This window comes from Cylas formicarius, unplaced genomic scaffold (assembly GCF_029955315.1).
Source record: "Cylas formicarius isolate icCylForm1 unplaced genomic scaffold, icCylForm1.1 PGA_scaffold_6__28_contigs__length_40554024, whole genome shotgun sequence".
Classification (NCBI taxonomy): Eukaryota; Metazoa; Arthropoda; class Insecta; order Coleoptera; family Brentidae; genus Cylas; species Cylas formicarius.
The window spans coordinates 40,478,200-40,499,919 of record NW_026844347.1 but is presented as its reverse complement, the minus strand read 5'-3'; the positions used below and the strand labels follow the sequence as shown (position 1 = coordinate 40,499,919).

Here is a 21,720-nt window from a genome sequence, read left to right as displayed (position 1 = left end):
TCCCAGTATGCTTCCTTGAGGTACTCCACAGGACCATAGAGATATCATTATTTTTTAAATTCGTTTTTTGTTCTATACTCTCTTCATCGAGCATTAATTCTAGCAGTAACAGTGGTAATTTAAACTAGTAATTTTTTGTAAGGAGGGACAACAAGCAGTATATAAACAGGTACAGAGTAGGATCCGAGCCTTTTTCGGTTAAGCTTTGAAGAAGCCAAACGTAAACAAGTTTGATTTATAAAAAAATTACTCAGGAAGAATCCAGAAGATTTTAAAATAGCTTTGCAAGTTGTTATTAATGTCTAATTATCCAGAATGTTACAAATGTAACTTTAATTTAGAATTTAGGATGCCAAATAATATTTACAATCAAAATAAAATATCTATCTTTATCGCCTTGTTGCCTTAGTTGACATCTTTATGTTTTGATATGCTTAGTGGTGTCCTTTATTATCCAATTAAGAATTAGATTTTACCTCATTAGATTAGATTAATTACTATTTCAATATTAAAGGGTGTATTGAAATAATCTGTTTTTTTAGTTGTAATTAAAACTGTAAGCCGCCGAAGGACATTGAAAAATACGGAAGACGCGCAACGGAATTAGTCAATCTCCTATAATTAAGTTAGTGACCGCGTTAGTGATTAAACAGAATTTTTACCGGGAAAATAAGTGTCAACACGTAAAAACGTCAGCTTTGATGTTTTATGAGGGTTTTTAAAATCATCTGATATCACGAATAATAAAATAGTTAATAATTATGGTTAATATTAGAAGATTTTGCAGAAATCGAATTTACTCGAACATATTTTCCTGCAATTTTTTCCTGTGTATTATATATTTTTTTAATTTCCAATGTCTGTTAATAGCCACAATTAACATAGACATACAATTTTTAAAATCAGGTATATTAAGTGATGTTTTTTGAATTCTTTAGTTTGTTGTGGGAAGGGTGTAATACCTTTAATGTGGAAATTTTTAGAGAGAAAAGTTTGAATGGTGATGACAGGCCAAATAATAAAAGTACCGTCAACGTGGTGCCTTCTTGTGTAGTGTGTAGAAGGTTTCCTTTTGAACTTCCTGTTTGAGTCCCCTTTCTACATTGGAACGTTTTAATAAAAAATATTATTATAAAATTGTTCTAAATTAAACACAGGGACTTTTGGGGGTGTCCGTCTTCGGTAATAATGTTATTCTATTTTTATTAAATGGATTTGTGTCAACTTTTTGATTAAACTACGTTTTCACTCTATTGACATATTGATTTTTTTTTTATTTATTTAATCTACCCGTTGAATGAAAAATAAAAAAAATACATACAGGGCAAAACCGGAAGTGATATTCAAATGTTTTAAATGTCGCGGTATATAATGGATGGAGTTATCGTCCGATGGGACCCCGAAAATTCTCGCGAGCGGAACGGCGGCGAAATGAAATTCTTCGCGAAAACAAGAATTTCATTACGCGAAAATCGTAATTACTTTATAGGTGACTGATTTTTTGGCCGCTACGACGGCCCGCGCCCCGAAAGGAATCGGAAAAGCAAGTTCAAAGCGTAATTTCCGAGTTTAATATTTCACCTCGCGGCATAGAAAACGGGGCGATACGCATTCGGAAAACGACTTTTAATATCCGCGACTCCTTTGAAAACGCAAATAATTTGGGGAGTAATAAATATATACATATATATAAGTCACGGGAAAGTTTGGGCGACGGACTCCAGGGGTCACGTATTTCCATTGAAAAAGATGGAAAGTTCTCTCTACGGAAAACTTAAATATGAAATGACATAATATTGACATATAAAAATTATCGAAATTACCAATAAATATATTTTTTAGTCTCCGCTTCACGATTGAAGCAAGCAGTGTCGATAATTCGTACAAATTTTTTCGGGTCCACAGGGCGGTAAAGTTTTAAAAAATAAAAAATATATTTTTTTAACATCTGTAATACGCCTTTAGATATTTTAATGAAATTATGTAGGTATTGTGTATCAAGATGCATTATTTCGTGTACCACAATTTTTTTTAAATACACCAGTGGCGGGCGTACAGAATTTCACCTGCCTAGTTTGACAGACATTGACGGTACGCCACCGATTTCTCTTAAAATAAACATTATTTTTTACAATTTTCAATCATTTCCAAAATAAATTTAATTTCTTGAGTTTTTCCATTGCAATGTATGGTTGTCGCTTAAAAAAATAACAAACCTCTTCTGGGCCGATAAAACCCTCATGCAGTTGTTTTTGGGTAAATGTTTGGGCTGGAATTGTTCTAAATTAGTTAATTGCACCCTTTTTGTTTACATGTTAAATGTTTAAACATTTACTAACTATTGAAATAAACTTAAGATAACATTTGACATTTAAAATTTTGCGTCCTCAATTTCAATAACCGAAAGTTGGCAACGCTAATTACATGGCATATTGAAATGTCATTTTAAAGAGCAAAACAATGTTTATTAGTTCTATGGTTAATGTGTTTCGCCTAATTCGACCCTTTGAAAATGACTCGTGACGCGTTTCGAGTGCCATTTTTTCCCCGTCTTTTCTGGTTCGTTTCACGTCTGGCCAGTTCCAAGTTTGTATTTATAGTATCACGACGTCACGCAGTGTTATGAAGCGTGTGACTTAGCTTTTTGTTTTGCGCGATTCTAGTTCAGGGATTATTTTTGGCCGCCCCGGCATCCGAACGTTTTGAACGTTCGCGCCCCACCATCGGCGTTGTTGTTGTTGTTGTTGTTGATTTCGACGTGACGTCTTTCTAACGCTATATATTTTTTTATTTAGCCGCGACTTTTGATTTTTCCTAGAATCATCGCAATGCGATGCCGAAGAAATTTTAAAAACGCTTCGATTTAATGGTGCGGAAATTTAACTAGCCAACTAGTAGGAACATTTTTAAAAAGAGGTAGAGATGCTTACCAAACGTCTACTGATTTTATTCATATTTTAAGTTATTGTAAAGCTATTGGATTGTTGGTCTCTTGTTTAACGCTTTAAAAAAGTTTTTTTATATTCTTTTGATAATAAATGGCAAAGATAAAGAAAAAAAGTTATTAAAATTGCAAAAAGTAAACTGTTAGAGATAAATATATCTACCTACATGTTAAAAAAAAATACACACTACTACTACTACTACACTCAGAAAAAACGTCGTAAAATTAAAAAAAAAAAACGCTACATACTTAATCAAAATAAAATGTAATGTTTCCATTGGAATGAAATTTGCCCCGACTTAACAAATTAAAAATAGAATATGAAAATGATGTTTTTTTTTTTAAAAGATTATTATTTATTTGCCAACCTAGTAAAATAATTAAATGAAATTTCAATTCAAATGTCCCCCAATACCCAAAGTTCCCAATCCAGTTGCCACCAACCCTTTAAAACAGCTTCCGCGTAGTTTTGTTACTCCTTCTCGTTGGGGAACAGACTATAATCGTGACGTTATGACGCGCAGGTTCGGTGGACCACCGGGACGCGTCCGTGAATCCGGCCTCGAACCCGGTGTTCGCGTTGGACCTAAACGATCTCCCCGAAGAGGTTTCCCAGTCCAGTACCTACCAGAGCTTCCAGAGGAGCGGCCGCATAACTCCGCCCGCGACCACGATACCCCGCTTCAGGAAGTACTGCGTCGACGACTTCAACTTCCTCAAGGTGCTCGGCAAGGGCAGCTTCGGAAAAGTGAGTCCAATTTTACGGAAAATCTTTATAGTATACGTGGTCGAAATGTTTGGGGTTAGAAAACACGATAATAAGATTTGCTTTAATTTAAATGGAACGACTAGTAGATTACTTTAATTTTTTGAGGGTCCTAGTTATTTCTGTTTCCGTTTTCGTCGCTGTAATACTTTTGAATATTTTCAAAGTCAGAAAAGTTCATTTTTTCAAACGAGACCCCCTGTGTATTTTTGGACAGTAGAATTCACACTTGTGCAGAAATTCCGACTTGTTTTTCACAAATTCTGACTTCTTTCTTAGAGACTCATGCCAAAATGTCTGGAAAAGTATACTTTAGCCTAAAATTTAACACGAAGTTTTAGGCTTGTTCAAGATTTGCTTTAATTTTAAATGTAACGATCTGTTTCGAGGAAATGTTTCAGTTCACTTCATAATAATTTTTGTTCCTGCTTCTGTTTGTCAGATGTTTTTTTTTGAAAATATTTACAGATTTTGCCTTGGGAAAGTAATACTTTTGAAATTTTGCAAGGTGAAAAAAGTTTGCTATAATTTTGTTTATTTTTATTTATTGGTTTTTTTTTAGAATTTTTTAATTTGCTTCATTTCAATACTCCAATACTTCTCGCCCAGTTTAGAGATTGCCTACTCTTTATTAAAATGTGAACTAATGAATTACCCTGTATATCTAATGTTTTGATTCGTAATGTCCCTCATAAAACACGTATGTCAGAAATTCTGACTTGTTTTTCACAAATTACTTACTTCTCAGAAATTGTGACTTTTTCCTCGGAATGTCGCAAGTGGAACTAGAAAATTTTGTAAAGTTAACTAAAAGTGATTTTTTTTCATTTTGAATAAATGTGGCTACTCGAGAATAATTGTGTTCAACATTGTGGTTGTAAACATTTTCTTTTTTGTTTTGAACAGTATTACGTAGTAGCAGACCAAAAATTATAATTACAAAAACTGATTTTAAAATTGCGTATATTAATTTTTGCTGTCGCCTTTTCCTAGCAAACGAACGGACATTACGAAACATCGACCTGTCGAGTTCGCGGAAAACGTGGCGATTTAGTTCGACCGTCAGGTGAAAATAAACCGCGCTCCCGCAGAAAATCCGGACGGCCCTAATTTTTTAACGGGAAAAACATCTCGTCGAACTCACCGCTTAGCCCCGAAACCTACTTTTTTTTTTCTCGCCTGTATTTTAATTTTCGAGGGCGAAAGAAATGAATATGACAGAAAGTAAGAAAAATATTTAGAAGTTTCCATTTTTCCCGTCGAACCTTTTCATCGTTAATGTCTTAATATTCCTTTTTATTCTATTGTATTTTAAGGGGGAGAGGGCCACAAAATGTTCTGTGTATCAAAATATGACGATTTGTCAAATAAACCTACGCCCTAAAGTCAATACTTACGGAGATACATGGTGATAAATGTAATTTCATTTTTTCGTTTTTTATTCCTTACGCTCGCGATTTTTGCAGAAATACCGTCGTATTTTTTTATATATCTGCAAATTTTATTTCCGATGTCAGGGTCGTTTTCTGGTATTTTATGTAAGTAAAAACCCTACTATTATTATTAAGAATGGAAAAAGACAGAAGACTTCTATTGGCGGAGTTTAAACGGCAGTGAAATTAAACCCGAAGTTCTGATTAAGAACTTTAATGAAAGGAAATCACCGTTCGCAGAATACAATTAACAAAAATGGATATAAACGGAAAGAGAATCGAGCACTCACTCTTGCGCGGTTGTAATTCGCGGCGGGCTTTTTCTGCGCGACGTAGACGGGCGAATTCTCCGGCACGGGCGAGCAAAGGCGCGGTCACCATGGTTACGGACGGACAGTCGGCTCGCACTGCTTAATGGGCGCATTCACTAGATTGAGAGTCAGCAAAACTTTTTCTACCAACTTCAAGAAACAAAAAAAAACATCTGCTGCGTTTTCTGATACCATTAATGATGAAAATTCAAAATAAGGAAAATTTTATTGGACATAATTAGTTATAAAATTAAATTTTATTTAATTTAATAACTAAATTACTTGTTCTTTTAATTAAAGTGATTTCTTAGAAGTTGGTGTCGTTAAACAGATGTTAAAAGCAAGTCCCATCCATCAAATCTATGAAGTCGTGTCGATCCGTGCTGGAAATATGAAACGGGGATCTCTTTATTATATCTATTACTGAAAAGTAAAATGGCATATCTTGTAGCATACTCCTATTTGACATAAAAATATCTGGTAATAAATCTCTAAGAATTGTAGTATTTTTCATCGGAAATAAAATTATCTGTGTAACGTTACGTTTTCAGCATGTGGTTTCTTACCAAATTTGTATCTTTATCCGCGGGCAGCATTTAATTTAATTGAACTTTTAACTCGAGATTTTATTTTATTTTTAGGCTTTTAGGCTTACATTTAATTTAACCTAAAATTTTGAATTTTACTTATGAAAAACACATAGAGATAACTGCAGAAAAGTGAAGCATTTTATTATCAACGTATTGTATAAAATGTATTCGCATAAAATAACGATAAAATAACAGTGATATTTCAGCTGGTAACTTGAAGCTAAATTTAATTTAACCACAAAGTTAAAAGTTAGAAATTAAATTCTTCTATAAACTTCACAGTTAAATTTCAATTATCCAACTTTTTAAATTGAATTGAATGTTGAAAAAAAATCTCTGCACCTATAAACTGTGGCGGTACATTACTATTTATACTTTCTCCCTGGCTTTTGTTCAGCTCGAATATGTAAGATGTGGTCTTAAATATGTCATCCATTTTCTTTATTCTATCGAGAAGTATTGATTATTTTACGGTCAGACGTCACAACATTGCGTTTTAGCGGCAGGTAAAATTTAATTTAATTGTTGTTGGAAGTTATTTTTTTCTGGAAACTTCCTTGTACGGTTTCGATTGTTTTCAATTATTTTATTTTTCGAGGAAGTACGTTGTTGCATTGCCGGGTGAATATCTCGATGACGGCTTAAAATATAGATATTGAACGTTAAGTGTTAAGTACTATTCTGAACGAGTCAAAAAAATCTAAAAAAAAACTACCCTCGCTCTACCTATCCCTTTTTTTTACATCCCACAGGTCCTGCTTGCCGAACTGAAGGGCACCGAGTACTACTACGCCGTCAAGTGTCTTAAAAAGGACGTCGTGTTGGAGGACGACGACGTGGAGTGCACGTTGATCGAGAGGAAAGTGCTCGCGTTGGGCACCAAACACCCCTACCTGTGCCACTTGCTGTGCACCTTTCAAACGGAGGTGAGCGAGTTAATTGAGGCTTCGCGTGACGCGGAACGCGCGTTTCGTCGCTCGTTTTAAATCCCGATGTCGGTGATTGATCGATCGGAACGACGCAAAAATGCGCTCTCGTTTGTCAAAGGACTGAAATAAAAGTGGGAGGAAATTCGGCCGCTTCACCGACGAAGGGGTGTCGTTTTCGATCGGTGTTTTTTCGTAAATGGCAGATCGATCTTTTAGTTGTCAATGTTTAGTTGAAACGTTGGTTCGAAATGGTAGATTTTTATTCGATTTGAAATTATTCAACTGTATTATTAATAATAACACGTAATTAAACCTAATAGTTTTTCCAATATTTCATTTTTTCTTAAAAAATACATACGTATTTCATTTTAGCGCTTAAATTGAAAATTCTCCACACGTGGTGAAAATAACTGCCAAATTTTAAATTTACAGAAAAAGTAAATAAAATTAATTATTCTTTTTCTGTACGGGTCCCGAATCACATTCACTATATCTTCTGATTGTATGGATATTCGTATAAACACGATCTTTAACATATACCGACAAAATGGTGTTAAATCACATGATCGAGAAGGCCATCCAATGAATCCGCCTCTGTGGGTAGTGATTATTACAAAATTCTCGCACTTCTAGGCGGTAGTGCGAAGGAAGGCTGAAACATTTGTAGGATCTCAACGTTTAATTATCTAGACCCGTGAAGTTGTTTTGTTTTATCCCACACCGCACATTAACTAGCCAATGGTTTTCTTTTCGCACTTACCGTACCCAGAATTTATTAAATGTTTGTTAATAATAAACGTTCTGACGATTAATTGTATCATTATTGGATTTTGGAATTGGATTGGAATTTGGATCGGCCTCTATGACGGTCTAGAAGTTCTTGGTGTACCAAATTAGCTAGCTACTTGACCGGCCTGGGGATCATTTTGAACTTGAAGTAAATTTTCAATTCTCTTTCGGTTTTTCATATTCAATACTACTACAAGTATCAAACCGTTCTATTAAATAATGAAGAGATTATCGTGTTGTTATACGTCTATTAGGCTATTTCGCCCTGTAAAGTCTTACTGCTAACAAAGTATTTTTTCCGGCCCCACCCAGTATATCGATATCAATTAATTCAGTTTTATAGAAAATCCATACTTTTTTTAAAAAAATTACTGGTACCACGATAAATTTTACCTATTTACTCCATTGTCAGGTAAAAATTTGAAAATGTCATTTTGTCATGGCAAACTAACGTTATGGCAATAGTTAATATCTGGAGATTTTTCATTCTATCGATCCCTCCCCGGTGCAACTTTTCCATAACTTCTTCTATTTATTTCAAAAGTTATGTTGATTTAGAGGCAATTACAGAGTCCAACTTACTAATTTACTAATAATATTTCAACGCTTCAAAACGAAAGTCAATAAATTGAATGTGCTGATTAGGTAAAACATTTTATCAAAACTCTCGGGGGTTTCATAGCAATCAGATGTCAGGAGAAAAGTTAAACCATAAGTTTAACCAAAACCTTTCGTATATTATTATATTGCCAGTTTAACTGTATATTTAAAATTTCTTCAAATATCATACATTTTTAATGTAACAAATGAAGTTTTGTAACAAGTTTAAATATTGTTACTTTTTTATAAATAAGGATTTTAAAGATTTTTTTAAAAAATGTATTACTGTGGATTTTCACTTTTGTCGGTTAAGCTGGGCGCGAACTTTCGTTTGGAACAGAAAAACCGCATCAAGGGACGCGGTAGCTTCGATTCGAAAGTTTCCCGGTGTCGAAAAGCTATTCGGAATATATGAATAAGACGCATTAGCTGCCGAGACTTTCGAACCGCGCGGTTTTCGTCTCTTCCGAACTTTGCTACTACTTTTTTTTTAGGCTTTGAACGCACGCAATTTTGTGTACAGAGCGGAAAAAATAAAGCGAAAAATACAATGTACAATACATTATTTGAAAAACTACGAACATTAATGTTGTTTTAGGGAAAGTCATTACCATTTCTTTATAATTATACTTCAGAAATCCTATAATTATTTGGCTATACCACAGACCTATTTGAATAATTATAAATGAAACAAAAGAAAATAAAAAAAGCTTTTTATTCATAGATACACACATAAAATCTGAATGATATAAAATTTAGAGTGGCAAAATATTATTAATACTTTCAGTTAATAGCAACTTGCACACAACATGTAATTCGTAAATTTAAAAACTATTCTGCGCAATATTGAAAACAATTTATAACTAAATGAAAATTTGACGAAACTAATTTTCTTCCGAAATTAGTGAAATTGCCCATAAAAACTTTTACAATCTGCCTCAAATTGATTCATTAGAGTCACTGCAAAGAAAGAGAGGTAGCCCCCAATCTCGCGAGTTCTGGACTAAAATTATTAAAAAAAAAAACGTGCTGAAAATTGAACTAAGGAATTTTGTTTGCAATATTATTTCATTAATTTCACATAAAAACCTTTTGCTTTGACTGGGAATACCCTACAGTGTGGGTTTATATTGAGTTATTCTATGAATCGATTCATTCAAACAGGACTTTTATTTGGCAGTAAAGTATCTAACAGACAAAATAATGCGTTTTGGATTCTCTCTGCTCGTCAGTTATGTGTTTTGTTTTGTCATATAAATCCAACCATAGTAAACGAGCTGTTTACATGTCTACTCCGGCCTAATTCTAGATTTTCCATAACTAAAAATTAATTGACACGTTCCCAAAATAAATGAATACGAAATAGTGTGTTTGGGTTTACGTGTGTGTGTGTAATTTGGTTGCTTTCGTCGCAGAATGTCAGAAGCTAAAAACCGAGGCGCTTTCAGCTTTTCGTTTGCCATTAGCCATATGTACTTTCGTTTGCAGTCCCACCTGTTCTTCGTAATGGAATACCTGAACGGCGGAGATCTCATGTTCCACATTCAGGTGGAGAGAAGGTTTTCCGAGGTGAGGGCCCGATTCTACGGCGCCGAAATCGTTTCGGGGTTGAGGTTTCTGCACAACAAGGGCATCGTCTACAGGTGAGTTTGGTTTCAATTTGATGTCGATTAAAATTTCGGTTGTTCGTTTTGAAGTTTAACTCTTAGGCATGCACAGAGTGTTTATACTCAATGGCTGTTATATTCTGCGGGAATCAACGATATACGAGGTGTGTTCAAAAAGTAGGGTGACTTTCAAGTTTTATCAAATATTATTTATTTATTTATCAAAAATAAAATTGTTCGCTTCAAAGTAACCCTTCTCAGCTTCTTCTTCCAATCCTCGAAACACTTCTGGTATAGACTTGAGTTCTTCCAGCGATTTGTTCATTATCTCATCAACGTTCCAAACCTCTCTCCTACTATAGATTTGTCTAGATTCTCGGATTTTTCGTTGTGAGAAAAAGTGATTAAAATTTGATGTCCGGTTTCGTGATTGCGTTCGGTAACTGCTGATGAGGTTATTTGTTGTAGTGTTACAGCTCTTCCATGTTCTTTGAGCTCAGTTGATATTTTTTTACGTCGTGTCTCGCCAATGTATTTTTTGCCGCATATGCAGGAAATGTTATCTCAAACGGTATTTTGTCTCTGATGGATCGAGGATGTTGAGAAATTTTTGGACAAGTGGTAAATTTGATTTTGACGTTTTATTTCTTAAGAATTTTTGTGGTCAGTGATGTATGTAAGGAAAACAGTAATTTGTGTTTCGTAAGAAGTCCGTAGAGATGAGGAATTTTTTATAGAGAAGAAGCCTTATTAACAGATTTGAGGTTGCGTTCTATAGATGGCGTAGGATCTTTTTTAAGTTGACGATAGGATTCGTCTGTAAGAACATCCTGCAATTTCCTTTATCTGCTAGGAAGTTTGGATTTTTTAAGATAGACTCGACATTTGTAATGTTTTCCTCTTTTGGGATAATACGTGGGTCAGGAACCTTTTGCAATAACTGTGATGATACATTTACCACAGTGTTTGATAGTTGAGAAGATGATTTCATAAGTTAGTTTTTCAAATTTTTGAATGCCACTTTGGGTAGAAAATTAATTAGGATTTTCAGTTTTGTCTTGTTTGAAAGGGCATCGAACTCGGATGGGGAACAGATGGAAGAGATTTATTAATTTGATCTATTGCTTTACGGGTAACTAGATTTGCAGGATCTGCGGAAACGGCTGTCATAAACCAATAAACAAATGAAATGAAAATCTGAACATTTTTAAATTTAGAATTTTGATATCGCAATCGTTTAAAAACTGCCTTTTTAGAGATATTTTATTTGCTCGTCGCACGAAATTCATATCGGCTACCTCCCGCCTCCCGCCGATATATAATAAATTCCCGATATAAATGCGGAATATTCCTGGGCGTCCCGACGATTGCCGCTGATATTGCTTCGAATTATGCCGGAAAATGGGTCGGGCCCGTCAAATTCCGATCGTGTCATTCAATCGGACCGGAGAGCCTTAAAAATTGACACTTACGAGCTTCTTTACGATGGCTTTTACGACGGGTCGGGATTACGCGGGGGGCGGAGTCGGGAGGATCTTCCGTGCCGTCGCCGATAAAGTCAAATTGCCGCCCGTATTATGTTGGATAGATGGTTATTTATTTAGTTCCCGGACATTTAAAAAAAAATGAAAAGTTCTTAAAAAATGAGACCAGAGAGGGAAACATACATTTTTTTGCAAATTCCTCCGAAGAAAGGGAAAAAAATTCTTGAAATTTTTAATATATATTTTGAATATAATATTGATTGTCGCAGAATACATACATTGAGCATAAAACTGATCTAAAAGATTTGCCATTTTTGCGGGTGAATTACTGACCGTAAACGGCAACAGATGAGTAATTTAATGTAAACAGCATCGTAAATTGTATCGAAAGCTATAGTTTTGTAGGGAGGTAAATATCATTGGTAATCGTTATTACTGGTACACATTTTTGTTTCCCAAATATTGCGGTTTGAAGTTCGGTGCGACGCGAACACACTTTATACAGGGTGAACCGGATGCTGCGATTTCGATAAATATAAAAATGAACGTTCTTTACGTCGTGCGATTTCGATAATACCCCCCGGACGTGGGTTTCCGCAGGGACCTGAAGCTGGACAACATCCTGCTGGATTTCGACGGACACGTGCGCATCGCCGACTTCGGTATGTGCAAGCTGCAGATCTTCCTCGACAGGATGGCGGACACATTTTGCGGCACTCCGGATTACATGGCGCCGGAGGTGAGTCTACTGACGTTACGTTGTGTGTTTTGCGAAAATATTCTCCTATCGAAACGAATTTTCCCGACTGTTTACCAACCCGACTAATAATTCGATCAAAGAAATGTTTCGGAGGTTTCGGAGGACCTTAATGATAGATTTATTGTTTCTAAATTAAAACGAAACGTGAGAAACGAACTAATTTCAAGACGAATTGCGAAAGAATAATAAGGTAGTGGGTAATATGTTTGTTTATACCACATCGACATTGACCATCCATTCGCTATTAAAACTTCTCAATCCAAGAACATTTAGTAGACAACAGACTACTGGTTTTAAATTATACAATTTGTAATGAAGTTTCGCAACCTTCAAAGAAAATCTATTGAAAACATTTGGGAACTCGACGAAGGCGGGCATGGGGTCTTTAACATATCTTGGTCCAGATGAACTTTCGGTCCAGAACGATCGACCGTCAAATCTATCGCTGGTTAGCCGATATAAATTAGCTCTCCACGTATTCCGTGCCGAATACTAACTTACAGATCAATCTCTCCTCCTCAACACAAACCTCAATTCTTAAGCTCCAATCAATAACGAAGTCAGTTTTCGGTAATCGTTCACTAAGGCAGAAATCTAGATTTTTAAAAAACGTTAGAAACAAAAGATGTCTCACGGTACTAAAATTGACACTAAGTTATTAGTAATAATCAATAATAATATGGAAATAACAAATAATGAAATCAATATAATAAATCGAGATAAATTTAGATTTCCCTTTATATGTCCTTCGCTATATAAAGTTACTATTCTAGAAATAAATACGATGTATCCTTTAAATATACACTAATATACAAATTAGAGGGACAGAATTAAAATGTAAAAATAAAAATGATAAAACTTTATCTTTCATTAATAAATTAACTGTAAAGAAAATAAATATAATAGAGAAAATTAAAATTCAAAATGAAAAAATCTTACAAATTTTCACTACTTAAAACGTTTCCGTTTTTTTCATTCCACAAATTAATATTTTAAGAGTGTGGTTATACTAATTCTATTTTTTTTCTCGAAAGGAGCTCGTTTCGTGTTTTTTTTAACGTCCACATGAAGTGTCCCGGCGGTTTCGTTATAAAAAGTGTCAGGAAAGCCGAGGTTTCCGATAAACCGGTTAGCCGGAACTGAAATAACGACATGGACCTCTTTCAAGCCTTTCTTCGATAAAAATTCATCAATTACGCCGTTACCGGTGTATTAAAACTCGCCGATCCACGAAGCGATTGGAAAATAATCCGCGCCGGAGACGGAAAACCCCATTATAAGATATATATCGGCAAATCGTAAAGGAAAACGTCCGGAAATTGAGGCAAAAATAAAAGATCGGACGTCCGCGTGGGAAAACCGGCCATTCGTGCGCGGCGAAACAATAAAGATTAAACCGGTATTTACGGCGTCGGGACGCGCCGCGTTGCGATTTCCCGACTTCGCGCACTCGTTTGTCTTTATTCGGACCGAAATGAAAAATCTAAGGCTCTGTACGGACCTGCACGACGTCGCGTCACACAAAAAACGGCGCAAGCATAAAGGTAGGATAGTACGACCGCCGTTCTATCGGACTCATTAAGGGTGTGCCACAATTTTAATATCGGGACGCGCAAAACATCACTAAATTATATATATATTATTTTTGGAACATCTCTCTCTCTCTCTCTCTCTCTCATATCCATCAATTTTGGATCAAAATCCTTAACCCTTAAAATTTTGATCCACTGAACCTTTGCTGTTCAATCTGCGTCAATGTTTTATCTATATAATCACTACAGCGTTAGTCTTTCTCTTCAGGTCAGCAAAAATTGATTGTGCATTTGTTTTTCCACTGAGTTACACATGAAAAATTTGTTGCCAATTCCATAACCAGCAAATGCACATTTGTTACACCGTTCAAACAGACTATTCCTATACGATTTACCGGTACCTTGTCATTATTAGCGACAATTTCATTCAGCTCGCTCGATTTTGCATGATAATAACAATATAATACATGATAATTTGAATCCAAGTGTTTGCGCCGTCTCATGTACGTCAATGAGTCACAATTATCCTTTGTTCTTGCATCTATCGGTCGTTGGAGACGCAGAGAATGAAATGAAACTTTAATACTAACTGCTATTGTCATGCTTATCCGAGTTCGTTTTAGAGGTCCGTTCAGTATGTTCACAACTTGTTAGATGTGATACCTTAAGAAATACGACCGTAAAGAATAATCTTTTTCTTCCTTTGCCAAGAATGATTCTACCCATCGTTGAAGCGGGAGAGGAAGAGCAGTTTCATTAGCTGCCGATGGATTTGAAACGATTTCGCCTTTTTTGGGATAATACGTGGAGCAAGGACGAAGTTTGAACCTCGAAGGGTTTGGTGGCTCCGCTTGGGTTGAGGTCGATTTTTCAAACTTTATAATGTGATTCTGGGTAGAAGCACCCTGTCCCAGTAGATTTTCATAGCGAGCTCGTGGAGCTTATTCCAACCGGTGTTGTGGCACGAATTTTTTCAGATCATCAAAGGACAACACTACAACCAGTGCGTGGATTGGTGGTCCTTCGGCGTGCTCCTCTACGAAATGCTACTCGGTCAGTCGCCGTTCAGCGGCTGCGACGAAGACGAACTGTTCTGGTCGATTTGCAACGAGAAACCGGTCATTCCGAAATTTCTGTCCGCCGAGGCGAGTTCGGTCCTGCTGCAGGTGCGTCCGTCTACCGGTCGTTTTCCTTTTATATCCCTCGTTCGGATTTCAGTTTTTAGAAAAGGACGCGAACAAGCGACTCGGCAACAGGTTCTCGCCGTACGGCGACATCCAAGATCATCCGTTCTTCAAGTCCATCGACTGGGCGGCCCTCGAGGCTAGAAAGTTGGAGCCGCCGTTCAAACCCAACTTGGTGAGCGATCATTTATTATTCTTCTCTTACGTCGACACCCCCAACCCGACACCAGAGAGACCCGCACACCTGACACCATTTGGACCCCCAAATCGGCCACCATTTAGATCTGATTTAGACTGGTGGATATGGTTTTCATGGTGTTGCAGTCGGGTATAAACTTTAAATAGAAGACCTCATACATCATACCCATTCTGAAAGTGCATTTTAAGGCCAGTAAACATTTAGATTCGAAACTTATAAGATATCAAAAAGGTACGCGGCATTATCTAAATTTAAAAAGAGTAATATATAATAAAAGAATGTGTATTAAAGGGGGAATATAGTGCAAACATATGTAATTTTGTATAATCTGTTTCCGACTTAATCCCTGATAAGGATATAATTTCATATTATACCATTACCGCGTACTTTTCCTTTTATCCCTGTAACTGGAACTGACGTTTTGCTATTAAAACCAAGGCAGTAGATTGCGAGGATATTAATATTTCTACAATCCGCGTATCTCCCACATTTTGCCTCACGTCAACCATGTTATAAATTATTGCCTAAAATATTCCATTTTCCCCGATCTGTGCAAAATGACACCCACTTTTGCAAAAGGACTTTTAGATCTCTCGAAACTTTTTGATACTCGCCCAAATTTTTATTTCAATGTTATATTTTACTGTGGACCATTTAGGAAAAAAAATTCGGGCTTCCAAATTTTTCAATTTATATATCAAAATCGCAAAAGCATCAAAATTCGCGTTTTTGTTTGTGTTCAAAAGTTAAATTCAAAAGTTGTCTGCAGTAAAATGTTCTATAATTTATTTATATCATTTCAATATATAGAGGGCGCTCAAATAAAGTTACTTCAAATTTAAAAATTCTCTTGCTGAGGCTCTGAAGATAAACTTTGGAGAGAAGGCGTACATTTCATGAAGAAAATTTGAAAGCATTTTTAAATTTATTAAAAATAATATTGACCTTCTTGCGGAAGTGGTCGTTCAAGTGTTGATATCAGTGAATTTTTAAAAAGACAATGACACCACCTGGCCAGCAAAGGGCCTGCATTTAAACCCATTGGACTTTTTTTTGTGGTGCGTTTAAAAAAAGATAATATACATAAAAATTTTTGCATTACAAGGACAAATTCAGGATGCAATGCTACGAACTATAAATTAATATAAAATCCTTAATTTTATTTTTCAGAAGGTTTGTCAAATACAATAACCTATAATTTTTACAGTATTCTAAATAAATGATTATCGATTGAGCAATTTCATAAAAAAATATTAATTAATTGATTTACTAAACAAAATAAAAAACTTACGCGCCCTCAAAAGTTTTAAAACTAAAACCACTCGACGAACAAATTAAAGAAATTTCTAGGTATAACACGATCAAAAATATAGTGCTTTGACGTTTGAAACATCCCAAGAGATGTTTATTCTGCATTAGGAAGGTCTTGCTTGAGACGGACCGTAACGATTATTTGTAGAAACTTGAAATTTTTATTTGGAACGTAAATGGACCGTTTTAAATTTGACATCAAGTGATATGTATCGTTATTAAGAGTTTAATCTAAATTGCAAAATGTTCGTATATATTAAAGAGGTATATGATTGTGATCCTTCCGGTAAGCAGGTGTTTATGTACTTGATTCTGGACCTTTGACACTGCGCGGCTGTTGTCACTGGATATTTCAAAGGGTAGGGGTAACTACCTGTACTAATTTTTACTTTTTTTTTTTACTAATTTTACTTTGTACTAATTTTTTCACGTACATGTTTCAAGAATTGCCCGTCGAAAAACATTGAAAACATAATTATATCCAGCTTGTTAGTGTAGGTAGATCAATTCCTAATACGGTTCTGGAATGGATACGGGTAAGGGTCTGCTATATTTCTGGTCGAAGTATAACTGTGCGTTAACTGATTTGAAGCTTTATAAAATGAAAATTTATGCACTTACGCACTCTTTTTACATATCTCCTCTAGGAACAAATACAGTTTAAATCTTACAAAAAAATCCTGGGGGAAAAGAGTTTTTATAAAATATGACGGATATAATAGCGCACATTGGAAGTAACTCATTATTAACTTATTTCTTCGTATTTGAGACGTCTGTTTCCTCCATATAGAGAAGGACGGTGCATTTCGCAAAAAATAAAAAACGGCAACTTTAATGTCGATAAATTGCCGCTTTGTACGTTGCGACGGGTGGAATAAAATATTGGCCCCGCGTCTCTCTCTGTAGTAGTCTAGTCTCTCGCACGGAGCTAAATGTAAATTTTCTGTTTTGCTTTGTTTGCGTTTGAGATTCCTTCGCCACGGTTATTATTAAGAAATAGACTGCGATATAAAATATTTAAAAAACTTTGATTTTAGAATATTTAATATTTAACTGAGTCGAAAAGATAGAGAAAAGAAAAATGTGTGCAATCTGAAATGCTCACATATATGGTGTGTTCAAGATAAGAAGATCTGTCGTGGGGATATTAGAATGGTCAAATTGGAAAAAAGTTGGAAAAATGTAAGGTTAACAACGAGCTCGAGAAAACAAAAAATGGCGAGGGAATTTGAAGAAAAATGAATGAATGAAAAAGCGGATAAATATATTTTAATTATAAACAAGCTTTATTTTGCATATCGTATCATATGTTTGACCACTAATCTTACTAGTTTGTTGTCATTAAGAGTTATCAATACCGGCTGTCCGGAAAATATAGACTAAAATAAGTTTTTGCCACTGTCCTTCATTAAATGGAACTTTTTTGTCAAGAACTGCTTGTATTTAATGTAATCGTCCAAACTAGCCGACGTTTAAAATAAAAACTCTTATATCTCTTAGACAATATAGAATTTTTCATTTTAAATTATAATGAACATCATATCTAACAAATGGCCTTTTGAATTAGAAAATCATTTTTTTATCACGAAATTTAAGACGTTGGCATCGCGGCTTTATGTGAATGTTTTTCTTAAAATCGGTACCTCATGTGAGTCTTGCTTTTGATATTAATACGGGCACTTTGCAAACTCAACTCGTTCAATGGGCCTTGAAAAAATATATAATAATATGGCGGCAAACATTTGCTGAAGAAGTTTGATTTATTTTTCTGGAAATTCGCTTCCCGCTGTTTTTTTTTTCTTTTTTCGCGGTAATGGAAACGGCAGACCGGAATAACAAACCCGACACCTTCGGAGAATTTAAAAGCAATAGCCTCCGGGGCAACGAGTGAAGCTAAAGGCTCCCAGGGGACGAAGAATCGTAATGCCGAACGACGCGGGATAACGTGCCCCGGTCGATTTTTAAAAATCAACTTCAAAATGTTTTAAAAAAATTGACTCCTCAAGTAGGTTTTGGGATGGTTTTTAATGGTAATGTAGTATTTTCATTACAAAGTGGAAAGTTGGTAAGTTGCTCGACGCCAATGTCCTTTTGAACAAAATTAAATAAGGGAAAAGTAATGTTAGTTATTAGAAATATATATTTTCTTTAATGGAGTACCAGTAAAAGGTCTTATGAGGTTTAAGTTTTGAAATAAAGATTGCTTAATCAATATATTGGACAAATATTTAGGAGTGCCCGTTTTACCAAGTTTATAAGCCAAACAGAGAGTCTGAGCTTCAAAAATCAAGACCACCAGTCCTCCAGTAGTACGCAAAATATAGCAATATGTGAACGGAAGCAGTGAGAACTTACCACGTTAACGAAAAATCCACAGGGTTTGGTTTTGCTGATCGGACAGTTGATTTCTTTAGATACCCGAAAGTCAAGTATTCGAAAGCTTCCATCTAAAAGTGTATTATTCCGTGAATTGCTTAGTGTGCTAAGAGAACCGGAAGTGCGAGGGATATTTTAAAATTGACATTTGTTTTTTAAAATTATTTAATTTTTTTATATGACGACCAGAGCTACTATAGTAGTCCAAGTATTTTGAAAAGAATAATTACCTACAGTTTGGCCAGTTTAAGAGGAACCTCAGGTTATAATATTATAAAAATTCTTTATTAGAAAAAAAATAAATGAATACATATTATTTCATTTAATGATCTTCATATAATTAATTTTAATCTCCTAGAGTTCGCCGAATTTGTAAATCTAGATTGGGCCGCACTGTATACTAATGATAATATTATAATTCCACCATTGGTTAAAAATCGTAATCAGAGAATATTTCAATTGTTTTCGTCACTCGTATTCATAAAATATCCCTTTAAATCTGAATAAAAATGAACGACAAATAGAAACTTAACGCTCGCCTGAAAGATTAAATTGGGCCCGCCCTTTTTTTCATCGCCCCCAATTTATGACGCGGAATCCTGCAAAAATGAAAACGTCCACGCACCGCGCGCGCCTCCACCCGAAAACTCGGCCGATAAATTTTGATTAAGCCCGTCCCCATATTTCTGTATTATATCAAGTCCCGTTGACAGTCGTAACGCAGATAGGCGGCTCTAAAACACAACTTTCGGCTCTAAATCAAAAACTCGCGCACCCCCCCCCCCCTCCGACAGCGGACGTTTTCAACGAAATTGCTTCTATCATAGATGGAAGATATAGATGGACAAATTTCGAATTCTTGGAACAATAACGCACAATAAAAAAGAACTTAATTTCTCAGGAGAGATATTTTAAATTTTCAATTAATGGTAATTAAAAATGATTGTAGAAGAAACAAAACAAAAATCTGCAATTTTCTTTTTAAATTTTAAAGAGGTTTAAACGAACAACTAAATATGATAATAGAAACGATATTCATCAAGTTTTTAGAGATTTTAAATATAAAAAGGTAAAGAGAAACTAAGAACTAAGTACGCAAATAAAATTTTAACAGTATTTCAAATTTATTAAGAGTAAAATGTTAAAATGGCTTTGCAAGAATGAACATCTCTGAAATAAGTAACTTTTTCAAATACATAATCAGGAACACGCTGCCGTTTTAAAAATATATACATATACATTAAACATTATTTTTGGTTTTACAGACAAGAAAGTAAGTACACTCGGCATGCTTTGCGGTATCTGCAATATTTTGTTAAATATCGAAACATATACACCTGAACTGAATGTGATCCTCTTTCTCAACACTATGAAATAAATTTACAATCTTGCAATGTAATAAACAAAAACTGAACATAGTAGGTATTTATTAAAAAAAAAAACAGAATATTCTCATAAACAACTATAAAAAATAATTCACCAATAAAAAAATAGGAAAGAGTCATTTTTGTGAGAACTTTTGATGTTAACTTTGGCTTTATTTCTATTATGTTCTACATCAATCAATCAATCGAGAAGTTTTCATCGCTGAATGATTTTTTATAAACGATGCTTTGCTCATGTTCTTTTACAACTTTAAAAGCTCTTGGTCCCGAAACCGGAACTGTCTGTCGTCCAAATTTCTATGCCTTTTAAATTCATGAAGCCTTTATGGTCCATTTCTACAACTTATTCTAAACATACAAGCGATCCTCGATACAAATACGATTCTTTCTCTAAAGGTTGATATCGCTAAATAAAACCAACCAAAACTAACGAAAAAGCAAATTCCTTCATCATTTAGTGAAATTATTGAATGTCTCCTGTCTCAGTCGGCCACAGCTTACTGCATTAATCAAATGTTCTATTATTTTTTTCTATTTATTAGCAGATTTCCGGATACTAGGTTCATTCCTGCAATTTGCTTACCCGTCGGCTTTCCTACACCACACATTCCCGCAATCCCAATTTCATAGTCTTCGCATTGTGGGTGATGTTTCAGTCGCCACATTTCTACACCTATTGGTTATGTGGCTTGCAGTGACAAGCGAGTCCGTCTCCAATTCCACTTTGCCATATCATTTTCACCAGGGACTAAGGTGTTCGACTGCCATTTTGTATTTTTTACTTTCACTGATTTGTTATGCAATTTTAAAAAATCAATAATATTATCGGAATATTAAAGAGTGGTTTTCTAATTTACCACGTTATTTAAGTTTCTGATTTAACCATATTAATATATTATTTTTAAAATGTATATGCGTTTGTACCTTTTTTAGAAAATTTAGCCTTCCCATGACTTCGCTTCGTTCACTTTTTTCTCTCTTCTTTCCACTTATTTTGCAGACATTCCCCTCGCAGCAGCCAGATGGTATTTTTGTTTTTTCCATTTTCCAGCAACACCCGTTGGACACCCAGTACTTCGACAAAACGTTCACGGTCGAAAAAGCGAAGCTCACGCCCATAGAGACGACGATCCTGCAGTCGATGGACCAGAGACAGTTCCAAGGGTTCAGCTACACGAACCCGAACGCGACCGACAAATGACGACGCGGTTCCGCGTGACGTAACAAGCATGGTGGCCGCCGGGCCGGTGATTAGACCTCAGGGTTGGGAACGCGGAGGGGAGAGGCGCCGTAGACGGGCAGATTTCTTTTGATAGTTTGATATATTTCCTAGGCTAGGGCATGTTATATAAATATATAGGTTTAAGATTTGTTCTCTTCCATTTGTGTTACGTGTCAATAAAATAAAATAAAACATTGAAGTACAAATTGAAAAAAGCGAAAATAAAACGTTGGAAATTATTTTGACAGGCTTTTTATCGTGACTTTCTCTCCGAACTTTAAAACAAAAGTAATATCCT

General features: G+C 35.2%; 1 protein-coding gene across 1 annotated transcript in view; it reads left to right on the top strand.

Annotated features, from left to right (window-relative positions):
• Positions 1–21,661, top strand: part of LOC132703757 (uncharacterized) — a 34,443-nt gene extending 12,782 nt beyond the window's left edge. The window contains exons 2-8 of the mRNA XM_060673202.1: positions 3,469–3,692; positions 6,797–6,970; positions 9,851–10,005; positions 12,054–12,192; positions 14,723–14,911; positions 14,964–15,104; positions 21,252–21,661. Coding sequence (XP_060529185.1) covers positions 3,469–3,692; positions 6,797–6,970; positions 9,851–10,005; positions 12,054–12,192; positions 14,723–14,911; positions 14,964–15,104; positions 21,252–21,401 — 1,172 coding nt within the window. The 3' untranslated portion in view covers positions 21,402–21,661. The remainder of the gene's footprint in view (positions 1–3,468; positions 3,693–6,796; positions 6,971–9,850; positions 10,006–12,053; positions 12,193–14,722; positions 14,912–14,963; positions 15,105–21,251) is intronic.
• Positions 21,662–21,720: the final 59 nt, after the last annotated feature.